Source organism: Monocercomonoides exilis, assembly GCF_001643675.1.
Source record: "Monocercomonoides exilis strain PA203 chromosome Unknown scaffold64-419423, whole genome shotgun sequence".
In the NCBI taxonomy this organism is placed as follows: domain Eukaryota; phylum Preaxostyla; order Oxymonadida; family Polymastigidae; genus Monocercomonoides; species Monocercomonoides exilis.
In genome coordinates, this window is record NW_027150609.1 from 384,837 (window position 1) to 404,772 (window position 19,936).

The 19,936-nt window shown below is 35.5% G+C and overlaps 5 protein-coding genes across 5 annotated transcripts; 1 reads left to right on the forward strand and 4 right to left on the reverse strand.

Annotated features, from left to right (window-relative positions):
- Positions 1-947: 947 nt before the first annotated feature.
- On the reverse strand, positions 948-2,356 carry MONOS_13537 (uncharacterized protein). The gene is made up of 2 exons (XM_067866248.1): positions 1,908-2,356; positions 948-1,845 (listed from the first exon to the last, which is right to left on the reverse strand). The coding sequence occupies exons 1-2, from the start codon at positions 2,343-2,345 to the stop codon at positions 1,075-1,077; spliced, it is 1,209 nt and encodes a 402-aa protein (XP_067719313.1). The 5' UTR covers positions 2,346-2,356; the 3' UTR covers positions 948-1,074.
- Positions 2,357-3,299: 943 nt separating this feature from the next.
- On the forward strand, positions 3,300-5,651 carry MONOS_13536 (uncharacterized protein). Its single transcript, XM_067866247.1, has 2 exons — positions 3,300-3,381; positions 3,433-5,651. Exons 1-2 carry the CDS (start codon positions 3,327-3,329, stop codon positions 5,112-5,114), a joined length of 1,737 nt encoding a protein of 578 aa, XP_067719314.1. The 5' UTR covers positions 3,300-3,326; the 3' UTR covers positions 5,115-5,651.
- Positions 5,652-6,063: 412 nt separating this feature from the next.
- Positions 6,064-8,086, reverse strand: MONOS_13535 (putative protein BMH2; the record flags this gene model as incomplete). Its single annotated transcript, XM_067866246.1, has 9 exons — positions 6,064-6,436; positions 6,488-6,794; positions 6,843-6,916; positions 7,220-7,248; positions 7,328-7,504; positions 7,558-7,646; positions 7,692-7,767; positions 7,816-7,872; positions 8,003-8,086. The coding sequence occupies 9 exons, from the start codon at positions 8,084-8,086 to the stop codon at positions 6,064-6,066; spliced, it is 1,266 nt and encodes a 421-aa protein (XP_067719315.1).
- Positions 8,087-8,130: 44 nt separating this feature from the next.
- On the reverse strand, positions 8,131-13,370 carry MONOS_13534 (putative DNA repair protein REV1). Its single transcript, XM_067866245.1, has 10 exons — positions 13,248-13,370; positions 13,095-13,188; positions 11,751-13,055; positions 11,503-11,592; positions 10,560-11,369; positions 10,310-10,433; positions 9,732-10,153; positions 9,107-9,565; positions 8,533-8,906; positions 8,131-8,431 (listed from the first exon to the last, which is right to left on the reverse strand). The coding sequence occupies exons 1-10, from the start codon at positions 13,358-13,360 to the stop codon at positions 8,191-8,193; spliced, it is 4,032 nt and encodes a 1,343-aa protein (XP_067719316.1). The 5' UTR covers positions 13,361-13,370; the 3' UTR covers positions 8,131-8,190.
- A 247-nt stretch (positions 13,371-13,617) lies between these two features.
- On the reverse strand, positions 13,618-14,169 carry MONOS_13533 (putative Uncharacterized transposase-like protein; the record flags this gene model as incomplete). The annotated part of the gene is made up of 1 exon (XM_067866244.1): positions 13,618-14,169. The coding sequence occupies one exon, from the start codon at positions 14,167-14,169 to the stop codon at positions 13,618-13,620; it is 552 nt and encodes a 183-aa protein (XP_067719317.1).
- Between the last annotated feature and the right edge of the window lie 5,767 nt (positions 14,170-19,936).

Consider the following 19,936-nt stretch of genomic DNA (forward strand, 5'->3'; position numbering starts at 1 on the left):
AGATGACAGATTCCCAAAAATGTTTAAAATTTTCTTCTTTTTGTTTCAATGTTTCTTTTTTGTTCATCCTTTGATTATTTGGAAACGGACTTGCTTTTCAGATTTTTCTCTTTGAAGAACAATAATATCTCAATAATTTCTTCCTCATTCTTTTGTCCAGTCCAATTTCTCATTCTCATTCACTTTTCTTTTCTTTTCTTTTCTTTTCTTTTCTTCTCTTCTCTTCCTCCCATCAACATCTTCATCATCTCCTCCACTTCATATTGAAATTGATAGTTTTCTGTCCTTATTCCATCAGCTTTCACTGCCAATCTTCAGTTCTCTTCCCAAAACTTCTTCTTCTCTTCCTCCAATTTTTTGTTTCTCCTCTCTGAATCTCTCAGCATCTTCTTCATCTTCATCCATTTCATGTCTTTCTCTTCATAATGCTCAGAAGGCTTCGGCATCCTTTACACAAAATACGAGAAAAATCACTTTTATGAAGAAACAACACATTTTCTTCAATTTTTTCCATTCTTTTCCTCATTTCCTTCATCATTTCTTCTTTTTCTCGTTTTTCTTCTTCCAATTTGAGTTTCACTATCTTTTTAGCTTCTTCAATCGACATCTGTTCTTTTCATTTGTTTCTTTTTTCAGAAGAAGAAGAAGAAAAAGAAATAACAATTTTTCTTTCTTTTTCTCTCTCACAAGTTAAATCGAATAATTTGAAACTGAAAGAGGAAATTAAAATCAGCGTTTTGAAGATAAGGCATGGATAATGAAGAAGATAGTTGAGTGCATTTGAAAAGAATGAAAGTTCCACTTTCTATCAATGAAGGTTGGAGAAATTCGTTTCAGAAGGTTATTTCTGAAGAAAAAATTATGATTATGCAGATTTATTGCTTTTCTTTTTGACATGCATTGCATTATTTTCCAGAAGTTTTGAAAAATAGTCTTTTTAACAAAACAATTAAACGGTTTGCTTTCAATTTTGTGAAATGATAACTTCAAAAAAATATTTAAATAAAAATAAAATAAAATAAAAATTGATAAATAAATATTTTTGAATTTCAATGCACTATTCGTTTCATTTCCTTAAGCATTCACGAAATAATCAGAAACATTCAATGATAATACATAAATAACATATGATCTGTTCAAAAAATCAAACATTTCATGAAAGCCAGCAATGATATCTTCATATCCTTCTTCCTCCATCTTTTCAAATATCTTTCTTTTCAATTCTATTCGTTTTGTTTCGTCCGTTTCTCCATCATCCTTCTTTTCTTTCAATCTTTCTGAAATATCCAAAAAGAAATTCAAACAATGAGATATATTTTCATCATCCAAAGTTGATTGATTCATTTCCTCCAAAAATACATCCATAACACCTTCCTTCTGCAAAACATCAATTTCCATATTTTTCTTGTCTGATGCATTTCTCAAAGAAATAATGCATACATGGCTTATATCTGGGTGATCATCTCTTGATGCTTGAAATACTTGACAAATGCTTCTGATAAGCCCAGAGCATTCTTCGTTCCACAATGTGCACGAGGATATGAGTTTTTTTATTTCAAGGAGCCATCTCTCGATAACAAGCATTTCCTTCACTTCCTTTTCTCCTTTTCCCTCTTCTTTTCTCTTCCAATTCACGCTCTTAAACATATCTTCGATCTCTCTTCTTGCCTCCCTTGTAAAATGCAGTTCGTTCACAATCACTTCTTCCAAGCTTATGTTGTTGAAAAATCTGTTGATCAAAAACTTCCAAGAAGATTGATAGGCAAGTTGGGTGAGGTTGTGATGTTCCTGGTGATATTTGATGATTTCTGATATCTCATTCAAATACAATTTTTGTTCAATTTTCTAATTTGAAAAAATCAGGAAAAAATGCAAAAGTATCAAAATGGAAATTGAAATGCTCATACAGTTCCATCATCAATGCAATTAAAACATAGCATTGCTATTTCCACTTCTTTTTGAGTTTCCTCATTTCCCTCTTTCTTCGAGGCAACTTTCAGAAGGCAATGCACAACGATTGAAAGCAATTCATCAGGAATGCTTTTATCGCAAAGCAAAAGATAACATTCACAAAAATCTGCCAGTAGCTTTTCGTTCTTTTCTTCATTTTTCTTATCTTCATCAACAAGCATTTTCTCAAATCGATCACTCAAAAAAGATACACTGAATGCATAATCAAAAAAGCTTTTCAATTCATTGCAAGAACCAGCATTCTTCAACAACAAGATTACATTTACCATCAAAAGCTTCTCTTCTTCAATCATTTTATCAATTTTATAAAATTGTTCTTTTGTGAAAACAGATCTAAATTCTTTTTCATTCATTTCATCAACTAATCCATTCATCTCTTCGATTTTCTGCATTTTCTCATCTTCTCTGCAACCTTCTAGTTCACAAAACATTTCTTCAAATCAACTTCAAAAACAAATAATTTGCTCAAAACTGTTTAATCCAAATAAAATGGCAAACTTGTAAACTGTTCTGTTCTGGCCTCAATCAAAATTTCATCTTCAGTACAATCATCTTCAGAACAATCATCTTCTGAATTGTTATCTTCAGAAATATCATCTTCTGACAAATCCATTCTGTTTGTTGCAAAAAAATATTCTAAAATAGGATCAAAGCCTTGTAAATAACAAAATAAAACACAAAAACAAACATCGTTGATTATCTAGCAGTACTAAAATGATCGCAATAAAAACTGTTTTGTTTTTGTTATATAAAAAGAAGCGCAAAAGAAATTGCGAAGAAACTTCAAGAATTGTCCGTATGAAGTTAGAAATGGAAATCTTTTGTTTCTTTTTGATCAAACCAATAAAAATTCTTTAAGAAGAAAAAGATTTCGATCATCTTTCACATTTTGTTAAATGAGTTTGTTTTCTATTTGTATGAAATTGGATCTTTCAATCACGCATATATGGTTATTGTCAGAAAAAAGAAAAAGAAATAAAACGATCAAATTTCATAAAACAACTGTCTTTTTCGACTATTGACAAACAAAAATCAAATTAAAATTTTTGATAACAAATACCTGCCTGCTCAATAAATTATATATGATTAATAATTATTGTTTTTCAATTTTCTGTTTTTTTTCGAGACGATACATCAGATTTAATTATGCAAAAAGAAATTTTTTTTTTCCACTTGGTTTTTCATGACTTAAAAAAAAGAAATTTATTCCAATGGAGTATTTAATTGAGGAATATTATAATATTTTGAAAAAAATTTGATCATATCTCGAAGAACGAATATCATGTTATTTTAAAAATTCTTCAAATAAAAATGATCAATATAACCATACATAGATTATTTTTTCATTTTTTTTCATGGGACCAAAGAACAGCAAAGCGCAAACTTCAGAAGTGGAACAACATTTAACATGTTTGAATTGTTATTTATTTTTTAATTGAAAAAATTCTTTTTTTTTTACAGCTTACAATCATCAACAAGAAAACACTTCTGTTCACGGAACAAATTCAGAAATTATTCATGTCGAACAAGAAATTACACCAAAAGATCCCAAAGAATCACGCCAACAAGTTGTACGTGTTAATTTTGTTTGGAAACATGGAGCCGTAGACAGTGTCTTTGTGTCGGGTTCATTTAATTCGTGGACACACAAACTTCCATTGACCCATCAACCAATTCCAGATGTTGACGCAGTCGGTCCTTCAAAAGAAGATTTGCAAAACGGAGCATACACTTCAGAACAGTTAGGACTTCTTAAAGCTGATTATGAAAAATGGAATGGAGAACGTTATTCAATTTGGAAAAAACGTTGGACTGTGACAATTCCTTTAACCCAAGGGCAGTATTATTTCAAATACATAGTTGACGGGCAATGGCGTCATGATCCTCTTTATCATAATGGTGTCGATCCAAATGGCCAAGTGATAAACATATTATCAGTTGATCCAAATCTAACTGTTTTGAAAGATCGAGACGCAGAAAGTGGAAAAGAGTCTGAGCAGCCTAATAACAAGGATTTTAAGGAAATAGAAGCAGAAGAAGCAGAAATCAGCAAACCAAAGGAAAGCAAAGGAAGTGATGACAAAATTTTGGATAGTGAAAAGGAAACTGAGAAGCAAACTGAATCTGCAAAAGAAAAAGAAAATACAAAAAACACATACCCAGAGAATGAAAATGTTCGAGATGAAGAACCAGGCAGAATGACTCGCGCACATCGCCAGCACAGGGTGGAGTTTTCTCCTGCACATGCAAAAGAAGAGGAAAAAGTTGAATCAGAATCAGAATCAGAAGAAGCAGACACACTTGAACAAGGAGAGCCGCAAGAAAAACGCGAAATGCACGAAACCCCCGAAACCCCCGAAACCCATGAAACCCATGAAACCCACGAGCATCACACACACCGCCACATCGATGACGATCGGGATAGAGAAAGAGACAGAGACAGAGATAGAGACAAGGGAGTTGATAGAGAGCGAGAGCGTGCAATGAGCAAAGAAAGAGAAAACCAGCGATGGAGCGATCGGCAGCCCGATGCAATTTTGTATGATTTTGCCAGTCCGCTTCCGCTTCCCTCGCTGTTTCACAGGATAATCCTTTCGAGAGAGCGAAAAGAAGGCGAAGAAGCCATTTTGCTTCCCATTCCCGATCATGTGACGATCAACCATTTGTATGTTGGGCAGATGAAGCGAAAGAGAGAAAGAGACAGAGAAAAGCAGCAGTGTGAAAAGAACACTTCATCCACTTCAGTTTCAATATCGTCATCTTCCCCACCGCTTCCCTCTCCTTCACAATCACCCATCTTCTCAAGCACATCACTTTCTTCTTCTATTTCGTCATCAACTTCTTCACCGACCTCACCAACCTCATCAAACTCATCCACTTCCATCTCTTTCCCGACATCTTCTGCTTCTTCGTCGATTGTAACAAATAATCTTTCACTTCTTGCGATGACACTTCGCTTCAACAAAAAATATACAACTGTTATATATCTTCATGAGAATTCGCTAAGCAGCGAAGAGGAAGAGGAAGAAGTGGGAAGGCAGACGCAAATGCTTTTAGATGAACTCCTCCGCAAAAAGGCAGAGTTTATGACATGGCGTGTGAATGCAGAGTGGAGGAAGAGAAGAGAAAGAACCCGAACTTAAGATTTCAAAGAATATTGCCATATTTAATTTAATTGTATTTTATTTATTTTAATTTCCACCTGCAATTTACAATGGAAATTTGCAATATCAACTGTGGGAAAATACAGCAGGGATGAAGAGAGAAATATGGAAACTGCATTTTTTTAACATTTTACCTGAATGAGAGTAAACCTGATTTCTTTTATGGCTAACTGCCATGTATGTTATCAAGGTGTTGTGGAATTTATACAATTTTTATTTTTTGTTATAACCTGGTAGTTTTTTTGCATGCTTTTTAAATATTGCCATCACCTCCCCTTTCCTCCACCACTTCATTTCTCCTCAAACGTTGTTTCTGTTGTGATATTTATTTTTGTTGGCGATTTTTTATTTTTTTATGTTCTGTATTGTTTCTTTTGTAGAAGATATCTGATTCTTCAGATAATAGTTTGTTTTACATTTCATTTGGGATGACTTTTGAATTTGCATTTTCATTTCATTTGAAGCGAAAGTTTTTAAGTTTAATTAAAAAAAAAAAGGAGAGAGATTTGAATAAAACGTGCTTGTTCATGATGAATTGAACGCACCTTTATTAATTCATTGACAGAATGAAGCATATTTAAAGATATGATTCAATAAATACAAACAGAAGTCAAATACACACAAATCGCAATCAAACAGATAAAATTCACGAGTATATTTCCATTTTAACTCTTCTCGAAATGCCTCATCATCGTCATTGCAATATGAATTCAAATCAGTCAGATATCTAATTTTTCAAACGGAAAATATAAAATTTTGAACACTCAAATAACAAGCTTTCAAGAAGTTATGTCATTTCAACAAAATTTTATTTTGCGAGCGTTTCTTTAATTCGTTATGCACTTGTCTTCCTACAAATGTTGAATGGACAAACATCTTCCTTTAAAACACGATATTGCTTCTAACAGGCAGAACAACTTAAATAAGTTCACTCTCTTAATTCATCAATGACGCTTGATTTCCATATCCCCAAATTTTCTTTTATTACATCAAGCAGGCTTTTTGATTCTTCATTGTCCTTTGCATTCTGACTTTCATCAGTTTTTTCTGTAGAAAGCTCAATTTCTGCTTCTCGAAGTGCTTCTTCTACCAATGAAATTGCATTTTCCCTTTCTCCAAGGACATAGAAATAAAACACCGAAAAATTTAAAACAAGCCCCAAGAAGGTGCTATCTATGGGTGACAATTCTTTTTTACCAGCTTCCAATGCAGATGAATATGCATTCAACGACTTCTGAACAGCCTCCTCATGTATCTTTTCTTCAGTAACTTCGCTAATGTATCTACAATAATCTCCAATACTGTTGCAAAAACTTTCCATTATCACTTAAAATAAACAAAAAATTTCATACGTTGTTAAGCATGAAACGCGTGCTTCGCCTGGCTGAGCAGATGGAAGTAAATATTTATATACTAGAATAACAGCATCGTTACACAAATCCGTTATTTTTTCAGCATTTTTCACCCTTTGTTCTTGAGCTATCCGCGCAAAGTTTTCGTTAAACTGTTCTCGTTCATACTGCTCTGTGTTAAGGCATATATGCCAAGCTTCTTGATATTTGTTAATTAAATATTTATAAGCTGTGAACAGAAGAGTGCGTTCAACATGACCAATGTCAGAGCAATTTGAAACAATTTCTTTCATAACTCGAAGCATTTCTGTTTCAAAACAAATAATCAAATATATCTCCAAATAATATGAAATACCTTCATAATTTTCTGAGCTCTGGAATAATTTTGCAATATACACTCGTTCTTCTTTTTCTTGAAAAGATATCATCCTTTCCAAGAAATAAACAACCAATTACTTTTGGGAAAGATCAATAAAAATTAAATAAACTGGATATATAAAAGGCTTTTAACATTGGAATCTCATGAAAAATTGTGAAGTGCAATAACTCAAATAATGAAATGAACGAATGAGAAATATAGAGAAATAAACAAAGAAATGAAAGGAATTTCCATATTCAAAAATTCATGAAATGAATTACTATTTCATTCGTTGTGCTTTTATTATTTCTTCTTCTATTTTTATATAATCTTTGTATGAAGCTTTTATATTGAAAGAAGGCATCTTTAAAAACGGGGGAAGAGAAGAAGCAATTTCCGTAAGCTTCAAAAATCAATAAAAATAATTCACATATAATTGAATACAATTGAAAAACAATGACATAAACAATAAAAATTCAAACATGTTGCTGTATATCCCCAATTTGAATCTGTAATTCAAAAAGATCAGATTTTATTGAAACGCTTGCCTGTAGAAATTGACGTAAAGCTGTTCCATATTCAACAAATGCATCTTTCATATTATCCCCTAACTGCGAACCTAATTTATACACTCCTTTGACATAATTAACTATCGCAGCCTTTTTATTGAATAAGATTGTATTAACTTCCTCAAAAAACAAAATTCACAAACTTGATTTCTTTCCATTTTTGATATATCAATTTTCCTTCTTTCTTCAAGTTGATAAAAATATTGAATAATTATCGAAGGATCAATACTCCCTAAAAAGACGTGCAATTAAAAAAAAACATTTGCAACATTCATACTTGCCCCGTGAATCTGATATTGCCAAAATTGCTTTAGCTCATCAGTGGGCGCTTGAACTTTATCAAACACAACAATCTAAAAGCAAAAACCATTTGACAAAATTAGAAAATCTTAATTACACACAGGCTGATTTAAATAACGAGCATTTTGACGTCGCTTCTCAATCTCTTCTGGAGAAAGCTAAAATTTTGTTATTAAGAGATGACAGTTGAAATGTTTCAAATTATTACCGTTATGAGCGAAACAAATTTTCAATTTTTATAAAAAGGCAACAAAAATTAGAATGATAATCAAATTAACCACGAGGAACCTCCACAGGTTTTTTAATAGGTTGCCCAACGAATCCCCCTCCTGGCAAAGGCGATCCTGCTTCGCCTTCAGGTATATTTCCCATTTATGTATTTTTCGATGGGTTAGATCAAAAAATATTTTTATTAATTTTTTTCAAAAAAAATTTTCTCTTCTTATAAAACACATAAACAAAAAATAAAAAAACTTTTATAAAAAATATGAAAGAATTGCGTCTCCATCCAAATGATTGCGTGAGAAAAGAAGATTTAGCCTTTGCATCAATGCTTCACAACACTTTTTCCATTCATTTGACTCTTCCATTTCTGCCGTAATCCGATGTATCATTCGAATAGAAACTCCAAACTGTCCTATTTTCTGTTGCTGCAATTGTGCGACTAAAAGAAGCCAAAGAAGTTGAACATCTAATGTTGTTGGATTTGATGTTGATCTTTTTCAACAAAAATTTATTCATGTAAGAAATATGCATAATATGAGTAATAATCAAATAAAATCATAAATTCATAAAAAATAAAAAGGAAACACTCATACTTCAAAAGACTAACAATCCCATTTTCCACGTCTAATAAAGATTCGTCTTCAAAAACAACCAATTTTTCTGTTTTTGTACTGACGTTTTCTTCTTGTTGCTTTGGAAGCTCAGAATTATCGGTTTTTTGCGGAATTTTGAGTGAAAACTTCTTCTTTTTCTTCTTTCTCTTTCTTTTCCCAAGCAAAGATAAAGCAGTTCCGATTTTTTTAACTGAAAATTGCTTTCGTTCAGGTCTGGCTGAAGATTGAATAATGTTTGTTGACGTTGATGTCGATGATGCTGAAGAAGAAAAAGAAGAGGAAGAGGAAGAAGAAGAAGAAGAAATTGAAGAAGGTAACGATGAACCCAGAGTCATGGACAACTGACGAGGAGGCTGTAAAAACAAAAGATAAAAACAAAATATTTATTTGAATATTTAATCAAAAATAAAACACAGTGAAACAAATACATTCATAAAATACATTAAAAAAGTTTTAACCATTCAAATAGAAAGAAAAATTAATGTTAAAAAAAAAAATGCCTTATTTAAGAGAAAATCTGATATATTCACTACATCTTCCAATCAACACATACCAAAGCCACTTTCAGCTTTCCGAACTGTACAGATGCGCCTCTGAGGTGCAGTGGCTGGATGTTCATTGTTTTGAACAAAGAGACAGCAGCAGCAGAAAGTGTGGCAATGTCTGCACAGCTCACTTCGTTCAGTTTCATTTGCTTTGTCTGTGAGGTCACTGCACCGTGGCCGAGGTACTTGCTCGTGGGGGCAAAGAGGGAGTAGCGGGATGAAGTGGAGAGAGAGGAGAAAGAAGAAGAAGAAGAAGAGGAGGAGGAGGAGGAGGAAGAAGCAGAAGCAGAAGCAGGAGGGACGTAAGAGGTATCAACAGTCTTCATTGCGTGGAGGGTGATGACACCAACACACGGATGGGGTATTTTGTAGCTGAGGAAAAGAGAAAGAGATTGGCGGAAGTCGTTTGTTTTGCTATCGATCTCAAGCACTTCATCTGCAGCTGACAGAATACGACGAGATGTTTCCTGAGGAATGAAAGCGCAAAATAAAAAATTTATTTTGAAAGCATAACAATGAAAATGATGTTAAATCACAAGAAATAATATTATTTGTTTTATTTACAATAGAAAAAAGAATGAAAAATAAAGATAATAAAAAGAAAAAGAAAGAAAGAAAGATCGAAAAACAAACCTCCACCAAGTTTGTGATAAACTGCACCGTTTCCTCTTCAGATGTCAATCTTACTCCCCAGCTGATCCCTGCAGACACCGTCTTTGGCAGCCTCTGCCATTTGCTTTTTAACTCCTTCAACAAAACATTGCTATCTCCCTCTTTCATTCCAGCACTTGAAAGCTTCGCGCCTTCTTCTTCTCCTTCTTCTATTCCATCCATCTCCTCTTCAATTTCTCCTTCCACATACATGTTGTCTTCTGCTGTGGCTTCATTGACAGATCTATCTTTCTCATTTTCTTGTTTATTGCCAATTTCTTTTCTTTGACTTGGCGATTTTGGAGTGTCTTTAGACTTTCCAGTGAAATTCAATGATGTCTGTGGTGAATGTGAGAAAAGATCTCTTCTGTCGATTCCTCTGCTTCTCTCAGAAAGCGTCCTTCCTGTTGGAATTGAGAGATATTTTATGAAATATGTTATAAATACGAATAATATCAAAAAAGAATTGCAAACATGAAATGATTGTGATTAAAAAAGAAAAAATTATAATTTTTTGAATGAAAACAGCAACATAAATACATCCAACAAATAACACACACCAATCTTTGCTCCAAAAAGTTTCACTAATGTTGCTTCTTGAATGCTGCTAAGTTCGCCAATTGTGTGAACATCCAGTTCTTTGTGCAGTCTGCGTTTGGTGCGATATCCAACTCCAGGCAGTTTCTAAATAAAACAATATAAAATTTATTTATTATTAATTATTAAAATGAGAAATAAAATTTTGTATAAAAAAAAGATATATTTTAACATTTGTGATAAAAAATTGACAAAAGAATCAGTAAAAAATACCTCCACAGGCATCGGTCCAATGACCTCCCTCATGTTCGTCTCTGTGATGAAGAACTGTCCATTGGGCTTCGCTTTGAACGTCGCCAGACGAGCGAGAAGGGGATTATTTCCCATTCCGGCACTGGCAGCACACTTCGTCCTCTCAAAAATAGCATCACGCATCTCCCTCACAACACGTCCGAACTGATTGTATGCCAAGGAAATATATTCTTCATACTCTGAGGTTGAATGGACTTTTGATGGAAATAATTCTGGCTGCATTTGTTCTTTATCCTTTCTAACAGCTTGTTCAGTTGTGCTGCTTCTATTATCTGCTCCTCCTAAGCAGTCATTTATTGACGAAACAGCTTCGATTCTTTTAGCATAGCGATCTTCATCGCTTTCGTTTGCTTCAATAACACATTTTAGATCGATTTCATTCGTCTTCTGTTGAAGTTCATCATTCCTTTGTTCTGGGTTCTCTTCACTTGCATCACTCACCCCCTTCATTTGTTCCTTATCAACCTTTCCATCCTTTTCCTCATCATCCCTTTTCTTCATTTCCCTCGTTGCAATCTGCCTAGCCGTTCTCATCAGCACCATCTCCGTCAGCTCCACCGCCGACTCGTCGCAGCTGAGCACGCATATTCTGTCAGAATATTCTGCAAGTGTCTCACATATCTCCTCTGCTGCCTGCTGGTATTCGTTGAACTTGTACGGAACAACAATCAAGGACGGGCACAGCTCTTTCGCACTCTGAAGCCACATCCCGTTGTAAATGCCGTATGCTCGAGCGGCGTAGTTGGAGGAGGAGACGTCAGCTGTTGAGGACTTGATTCATTTGAAAATCGAATTATTTAATTAGAACAATATTTTTCATTTGTTTGAAGAAGAAAGAAAGAAAGAAAGAAAGAAAGATTATTTTGAATTTTTTTTTAAAAAAAAGAAAGAAATATAAACAAACAGAATTATCTCCTTTTGAGTGGCACACAACAACAGGCTTGGACGAAAGGGATGGATCGGATCGACAAGAAACAGAAGCAAAAAAGCAATCCTAAGTTCGAAAAGAAACATTTTATATGTTATTTTCTGTAAAAAAGTTTTTTAAATGAACAGAACAAACCTGAAATAAAAATTGTAGTTAATTATTGGTTTCAATAAATGAATAACAGGAATGTTAAATGATGATGTTAACTGTTTTATAAATCATACCATATCAATATGTGCAATAAAATGAAGCTTTATTTCTTTCAAAAGCATTTCATACGCAGCCTTTGTGCCTTCTATTAACCTTTCTTCTTTCTCACATTTTCCTTCTTCTGCTCCTTCCACACGATCTTTGTCATCCACCTTTTTCGAATTCAGCATTAATTCTCTTCTCTTCATTCGCTTTTCAACAATCTGTCTTTCTGTGAAACTTGTCAGCTGTATCTTCCACTGCGACATGTGGCTCAGCCGCGAATTCAGAAAGTATTGCTGAACGAATGATTTTTCAGCTGCCACTGGCAATTCGCGACTGACAGCAATTTTTGGTTGTTCAAACGGAATCTGTGCTTGATTCAACGTGTCTGCTTGACCATCCTTTTTTTCCTGAAGCTGCTCTTGTCGCTGCATAGAATTGTACTTTTTCCTGATAGAAATCAATTTCTTTTTCAATCCTTGCCATCTTGCAGTAAAATGCGCCTTTCCCACAGATGTTGTTTTTTCTTCTTTTTCTTCATTGTCTTCTTTTTTGAATAGCTCATGTTGCTTTTCACATTCATCTGCTCCTTTTTTTTCATTTTCAAAGCTGACTTGTTTATCTTCTGCGTTTTCAGTAATCATCTGAATCGAAGAAATGTCATTTTTTTTTCTATTTTCACTTTCAGCTTCTTTCTTCCAGCGCTCTATCAGCAAAACTTGATCCTCTTCTCTTCTTTTTGCCTCTAACTCTTCCTTTTTAATCTCGTTTACATCTTCAATTGTCAATAAAGGCCCAAATGCTCTGATTAACTGAAACGGAATGTTGCCTAATGAATTTACTGATCGCTGTTCATCAAATAACCGTTCTGATTGCTGCTTCTCTTTCTTTTTTTCCTCTTCTTTCTCAATAGCAACGTTTGATTGAGAACGATCAGAATTTACAAAAATCCTTTCTTGTCTCTTCTTCTTTTTCTTTGATCTTAAGGCAGAAAAGTCTATTGAACGATAGCTTTCTGTATCTTTGATGTCAATGACTTTGGCAGGTCTCATTTTGAATAAGGCAGGATGCTTCAAGTATTCCACATACACGAACTGTGATTCTTTGATAAAATTAAAATATTTAGCAGGTTGCATAAGGTCATCTGCATCATATGGAGAAGCTTTCAAATATGTGAAATTACACTGATTTTTAAGAGTCTCGTGCGATGTTGATTTACAAATAAGAGAAGACAAGCTTTTTGAATTTGAAGAATTTTCAGCTTCAAATGGTTGCTTTTGTTTATGATAAATAGAATCTAATATCCAACTTGAATAGATCACAGGAAGAGAGGCATTCTAAAAAATATTATTTATCACTTAAAAAAGAGTCTATACTTCAGGATGGTTGCAATTATCCAAATCACAAACAATTGCCGTAATGGCTTTGTTGAAGGTATCATAAATTCCACCGCCAAAACTTTCTATAAGCCTTTTTTAAATAATAAAACAAAAGCAAACAATATAAAAATAATATTCAAAAATGCAAACTTAGAAAATTTATTTCTATCTGCCACTTTTAGATAATGAAGATAAAAACATTCTCCTGAAAAAAGCACTTGATCCTTCCAACTATTTGGATGAATATTGGAAACATTTATCATAAAATAAAAATATGGGCTGAATGAAGAATAATTTTCATCTTGCAATTCATTGTTTTGCTATTTTTATAATTAGCTATTAGGCAGAAGGTAACAATACACCACAACCCAAATTCATTTTAATTGTGTTCCACATGTTGATATTCGTTGTTTTATAACATTTTCGGTAACTTCCAACTCCGGGTTTTGAAGAAAAACAAAAATGAATTTTCATAGAAAATATATTATTTTGGGTCAAAATGTGAATGAAAAAAATAAATTTATCGCAATTCAAACTCGGATGCATCTGCTCCATCGCCCGCTCCTAAAGAATCAGATTCATCTTCAGTTTCTTCATCATTTTCATTTAAAACTGGTACATCACTTTCATCAGATTCTTCGGTTTCATCTTTTTCGGATTCATCAATTTCTTTTTCAACATTTAAGGGCTTATAAACGAGTAATTTTTGAATGAAATCTTCAAATTCAAGTGTTTCTGATCTTTTTCCAACAAAGCTAGTCACAAAGTCATCAATGTATTTTTCTTTAATTCCATTTCTAGGAAGAGATTTTCGAAAGCTTGACCAAGTGCTTTCAATCAAATTTGTGCAAATGCCACTTTCTGGATCCACGAAATTGTATTTGTGACAAACAGTGTGATGATCATAACCTAAAGATGACAATGAGCTGTAGGCTTTCCACTCGTCTGAGTAAATAGTTGATCCTGGAATCGTGTTATTTTCGATAATCGGTATTAATGTCTCTTTTTTTCTGTTTTTCACTCTCACAATCAAACATTTCCCTTTCTTTCCATCATGTTTTCTTTCTATCATTCCAAATAACCATATCTGTTTCTTTCTCCTTCCTTTTCGAAATTTTCTTTTTCGAAGAATTGCTTCATCTATTTCAATAATTATTCCCGGGCCACCAAGCTTTTCGAAAGATGTTGAACCGTAATCAGCCATGCATGCTCTTCCAATTGAATAAAAGCCGCCAACAGTTTGTCTTGAAACATCAGTCAATAAGCTGCACTGATATATTTCTATGTTGATCCAGAAACATAAAAATATCATCATAATTTTCTCTATTGGTATTTTTGAATTTTTCAAAGGAGTCAATCCTAACAGTGAGCAGTATTTTCCGCATCTGTAGCACCTGTAATTTCTGCAATTATCTCGAGATTCTATGGAGAAATTTTTCCTGCACTTAGGGCATCTTCTGTTCACTGCAAATGGCATAAATCTCATTAACCAATTCCACGTTGCTTCATTATCTTGGAACAGTTTTGTTTTTTGAAAAATATTTGATTTGCAATCCGGAATGTGAGACATCAATGCGATCAAATATGATCCATCCCATATAAAGTGGATATTTTCCCAAAATTTAAAAATTTTATTTCTCACAAACCCGGAGGTTACATATTATAATTCTTTTTTGTAAATGAATAACAAGTAATTATCTGCTATAATAAATAGGTTTTTGATTGTGGTGTATTGTTACCCTCTACCAGCTATTATTTAATGCTCCAATTATAACATCTTTTGCAGAATTCATTTTTCTAATTCATTTTTAAATATTTTAGGTTTTTGCAAAAATAATTTTAACATTATTCAAAATAGAGCAAATATACAATAACAACACAACATTAGGAAAAAAATTGCAAAAAAATCAAAAACCCTGATAAATGTTCCGCTTGCAGCTTGCGTTCTCTTTTTTAGTCAAAATTCTCCCATAGCAGATATCCAATTATCATTTTCCATCCAAGCTCTATTGGTTACTATGCACTTTGCAAATAAAAACTTCATTCAACAGATTTGGTTCTTTGAAGCCTCTGCTCGCGTTCAAAGGCTCTCCTTTCTGAACATTGCACCAAACATTTCTGCTCCAATGATTTTGTGCAGCATGTCATAAATTTAGCATTCCAAAAAAAAAATAAAGTCACTTGTGCCCTTTATGCCTAAAAAAATGCTTTGTTCTCAAAAAAAGCATGATTTCCACCTGAATTCTGGTCTGGCTTCGCTTCAGAGCAAAACATAAGATTGAAACATTTTAAAGAGACAATTGAAGCACATGCCACTTTTGCTTGCAAATGAGCGAGAAATCGCCAGCTCAAATAATCAAGCACAATTGGAAGACGGGCAACATCTAAAATCCTTTAACCCTTCTGATTATTAGATTGCCTTCATTTTCTTTCGAGATCATCCACTCCATCATCTTCGTCAAAAGCATTATCCAATCGATAGCAGAATTGTTATGTTCAAAGCACCTTTCATGCGAATTTGAGAAACTTTTGACTCCAGTGCAAAACAAAGATTCATAGAAATTGAAGAGCGTATTCCCATCAGCCATAAGTTAACCTCGTTATCCTCGGCATTATCGATTTATCTGCGAATTACGATTTTTGAGAAAAATGTCGCCGAATATTATAATGGTTTGAATGAATGCTATTATGGCTGAGCAGATCCTCTATTTTTATTTGATTTTCGTTTTTTCATTGTTTCTTGGTTGTTCTAAGAAATTATGATGCCCAGCAGATATCATTTGTTTTTATTTGCTATTGCTGTGCTGTTTGTACGTGAAATTGATGCAGAAATTGTTTCAAAAGAAAATGAGGATTTATTATTAAAAGGCGAGTTGATTACAGATTCATCAAAAGAAAAAGGCAGATACACTGAAATCAAAAATAATTGCAAGCCTGAATATTCGAATTATCGGAAACAGAGAGGAAAAGATGATGGTGGAAACAAAAATCAAGAAATTGGTAAAAAGGCAAACCAGAAGAATGGATTCAACGAAATGATTGACTGTTTTATATGTGAAGGGCTGATTGAATGCAGTACTTTGAATTCGCATTTTGTGGTGCTCAACTCGACATTGGAAGCGTGCTGTGTGCTATTTGTGCAGAAAACTTTGAATGGGATGGTTGAGTTGATTGGAAATTCGGTTCTAAAAATTAAGTCCGTCTTGATCGATTTTAACTCGCAATCAGAAGTGTCAGCGTTTGTGGCCAGAGGAGGAGAAATCTATTTTGAAAGTATAAGTGCTTTACCAACTGGCCTGTCTCGACCAATCCAATCATTTGTGGCCAATGAACAAGATGGAGATGAAAGCACTATTAAAGTGTCTTTTGTAAAGAGCACACTGAGGCAGATAAGCATTGCTTCTTCTTCATCATGCTTGGTCCAGGGCTTGGCAGGGAATGTCAACATTCATGAATGCTGTTTCATTAATGTGTCTCAATGTATGAAACAAAAAAGAAAAGTTACGTTGCCCCAAAGCCAGATGAAATGGGTGAAATGCGAAGTTGAGAACAGTGAATTCGTTGGATGCGACAATCCGCAATATGGAGCAGTGATTGTTCCCACAGAAGAAACATTGAAAATGAAGAATTCATCATTTGAGCGTTGCACGATAACACACACACCGGTGAATGGATCAAGAAACTCTTATTCGTCTGGAGATGTTGTTGCTTCGTCTATCGTTTTTTCTGATATGACAAGCAAAATCGAACCATGTTTGGCTATATATGCAGAGAAAACAGCAACATTAATAATTGACAGCTGTGTATTTAGAAATATCAGTTCGAATATTGATAGAAGTCTGTATGGCGGAGCAGTACACCATGAAGGAAATGGCTATCACAAGTCCAGAGGATGTAATTACACAAATTGTTCATCAAAATATGCAGGCGGTGCTCTGAATATCGAGACAAAAGGAGATAAATTCGTTCAAAGTTGCATCATTATTGGAAGCAGTAGCATGCATTACTCTGGCGTCTTTCTGAATTTTGTTTCGAATAATTCGATATTCAATAACAACCTTGTTCGAGAATGCACTGCAAGTAATTATGGTGCTGATGCTGGAGTATTTGTTGGAAATAACACAGCAATTTTTTCTGAATGCAAATTTTCCTCATGTATTTCCGACAATTATTGTGGAACTTTATCGTTTGTGTGGCTAGAAGAAGGTTCTTCAGCAGGAATTGTTTACATATATTTCTGTATATTTGATAACAACACAGTTAAAATGAAGGACGGGGGATGTGATATAGGATCGTGGAATGGCTCTTATTATATCAACAAAGTGGTGAAGGAATCATTTGTGTCCTCATTTTCATTGAGCACACAATCAGTTCGGGTGATGATTGGAGGAATAAATCACACCGAATGGCTTCCAAATCCACCTATTGAGAATCTTTTTGTGCATGTTTCATCGGTGCTTGGGGATGACAGTCGGAGTGGTTGTGGATGCGAAGTGATTCCTTGTCAGTCGATCGGAAAAGGAGTGTTTCAGAGAAAGGATGGTCAGTGGCTGATTGTGAGTGAGGGGGCATATTCACATGATTGTCTTCCTGTGCTTGACATGAATGTTAATTTGAATGGAGGGAATATGGAAACATCAACGCTAACCTCTTGTGGAACAGGCAATGGGAAGGCGCTGTTTGAAGTGACAACAGGATCGTTGGCGATTGAACATTTCAAAATTGTCCACTCAAGTTCAGAGTCAGACCCTGGCTCGTCAGTTGCTGCGATGAGTGGAAATGGAAAAATGGAGCTGAGCGATTGCGAGGTGCGCTCAAAAGAGGAGGATTCGGTCCCATTTACCAAATCGATGATTGTTGTGGAACAGGGTTTGGCGACTTTCCGCTTTGTCGGATTCATGAATTTCAGGAGCTCAAAGCAATTGATATCATTTTCATCACCAACAGAGATATCTGTTGAAGCAGTTGAGTTTCATTCGATTACTCGGACAATTGGGGATGGTGCAGTGCTTGAAGTGAATGTGAAGAGCGGAGAGGAGCTATCGCTGAACAACATATCATTTGACAAATGCAAGAGCTGTGGAGGAAATGGGGGAGGAGTGTGGGTGGAATTGGAGAGAGGAGGCACATTTGAGATGGGGAATACGAGTGATGTGAGCAAGGGGGTGAGGATGAGGGAGTGTGAGGCAATGGTGAATGAGAATACAGGGAAAGGTGGGTGTGGAGGAGGGGTTTATATTAATGTTGGGGATGGGGTAGATTCGTTTGTGCTGAAGAGGGTCCAGTTCGTTGGATGCATAGCAGTAAAAGGGAAAAGCTTGTTTGTGAATGCAGAGCAGTTGAGTGGGCTGATCAACAGAAATTCGATTGGGTTTGATCTTGTGCAATCTGATTTGGAAGAACTGAGAGGGAGAGAGAGCTCGATAATGGATGAGGGAGCGAGTGTACCGCTTGTGGTATTTCTGTGGACAAATACAACGAGTTTTGGGCATGTCGGGGGAAAAGATGGAGTGGATTTCAGCAGGTGTGGATTTGAAGAGGCACCATGCTCATCGATAAAACAGGCGATAAACGTGTGGTTTTCTGAGAAGAATAGATTCATCAAGATCCAGTCACCGTTTGTTTTGAGTGAGGAGCTGAGTGTGAACAGTTACGAATGGAATATCACAGGAAGCGAACCAGAAACACAAGTGGAAGTGGAGAGCAGTGGAAATGGGGAGCAGGAAGGAGTTGTGGAGACGAGTGTGAAAGCATGGATTGGGGATTTGAGTGTGTGCGTGGGAGATGGAATGGGGGTGTATCAGGCAGTGGTGGTGTGTCGAAGTGGGGTTCTGAGTATGAGCAAGTGTGGGATGAAGGGAAGCGTTGGTGTGGTTGGGCTGAGCTTTGCGAAAGTGGTTGGAGGTCAGGTGGAAATATCAGAGATGGGGATATCAGCCATTGAATTTGGGGAAGCATCTGTGCTGGTTGCAGGAGGAGGGAGCAGAAGAAACAGCAGCAATGATGGAAGTTGCTGTTTGAAAGTGAATGACTCTGTGTTTGAGCAGATAAGGATGAGGGATGGGAGTGTTGTGAGGTGTGGAGATGGGGTAGATGTGAATGTGAAGAACTGCACATTCACGAGGGTGAGTCGCACAAGCGGAAGCGGAGGGAGTGTTTGTGTGGAGGATGGTCAGAGCACAAAGGAGACAGCTGTTGTGGTTTCAGAAAGTGAATTTGAGGAAAGTGTTGTTGAAGGGGATGGGGCAGGAGGAGGAGGAATCTGGGGGAGGGTTACTGCAACAAGAAAGGTGGAAATTGGATCTTGCACATTGAAGGGGTGCAGAGCACCGAGTGGAGAGAAAAGGGGGTATGGAGGAGGGATGTATCTGGACGTTGTGGAAGCGAGTGCTCCCTTTGTGGTTGCAGCACCACAGTTCACAGGAGAGAATCCGAATGCTGCGAAGGAAGGAAATAACTTGTTTGTTGTGTCACCGAATCTGATGGTGAGCATGAGCAACAGCACACTTCCATTTGCAGCAGAAATGGAAGGGATGGAGTTGGATTCGATGCGAGGATTCAATGGATCTGATCGGAGTGAGAGTATCCCGCTGATCTTGTATTTCAAAGAGGTGGGATCGAAGATATATGTGTCAGGGGAAGGAGGAAAAGATATAGCAGTTTGCGGGTTTGATGAATATCCGTGCAAGAGTGCTGATTATTGCCTGGCGAGGCTGGGATCAAAAGAAGAGAAACAAGTGGCTGTGAAAGGGAGCGTGACAATGGAAAGGGAAATTGATCTGAGCGATGTGGATATTCGGGGAGAAGGTGAAAGGAGAGCAGAGATGGATGTGATTAGT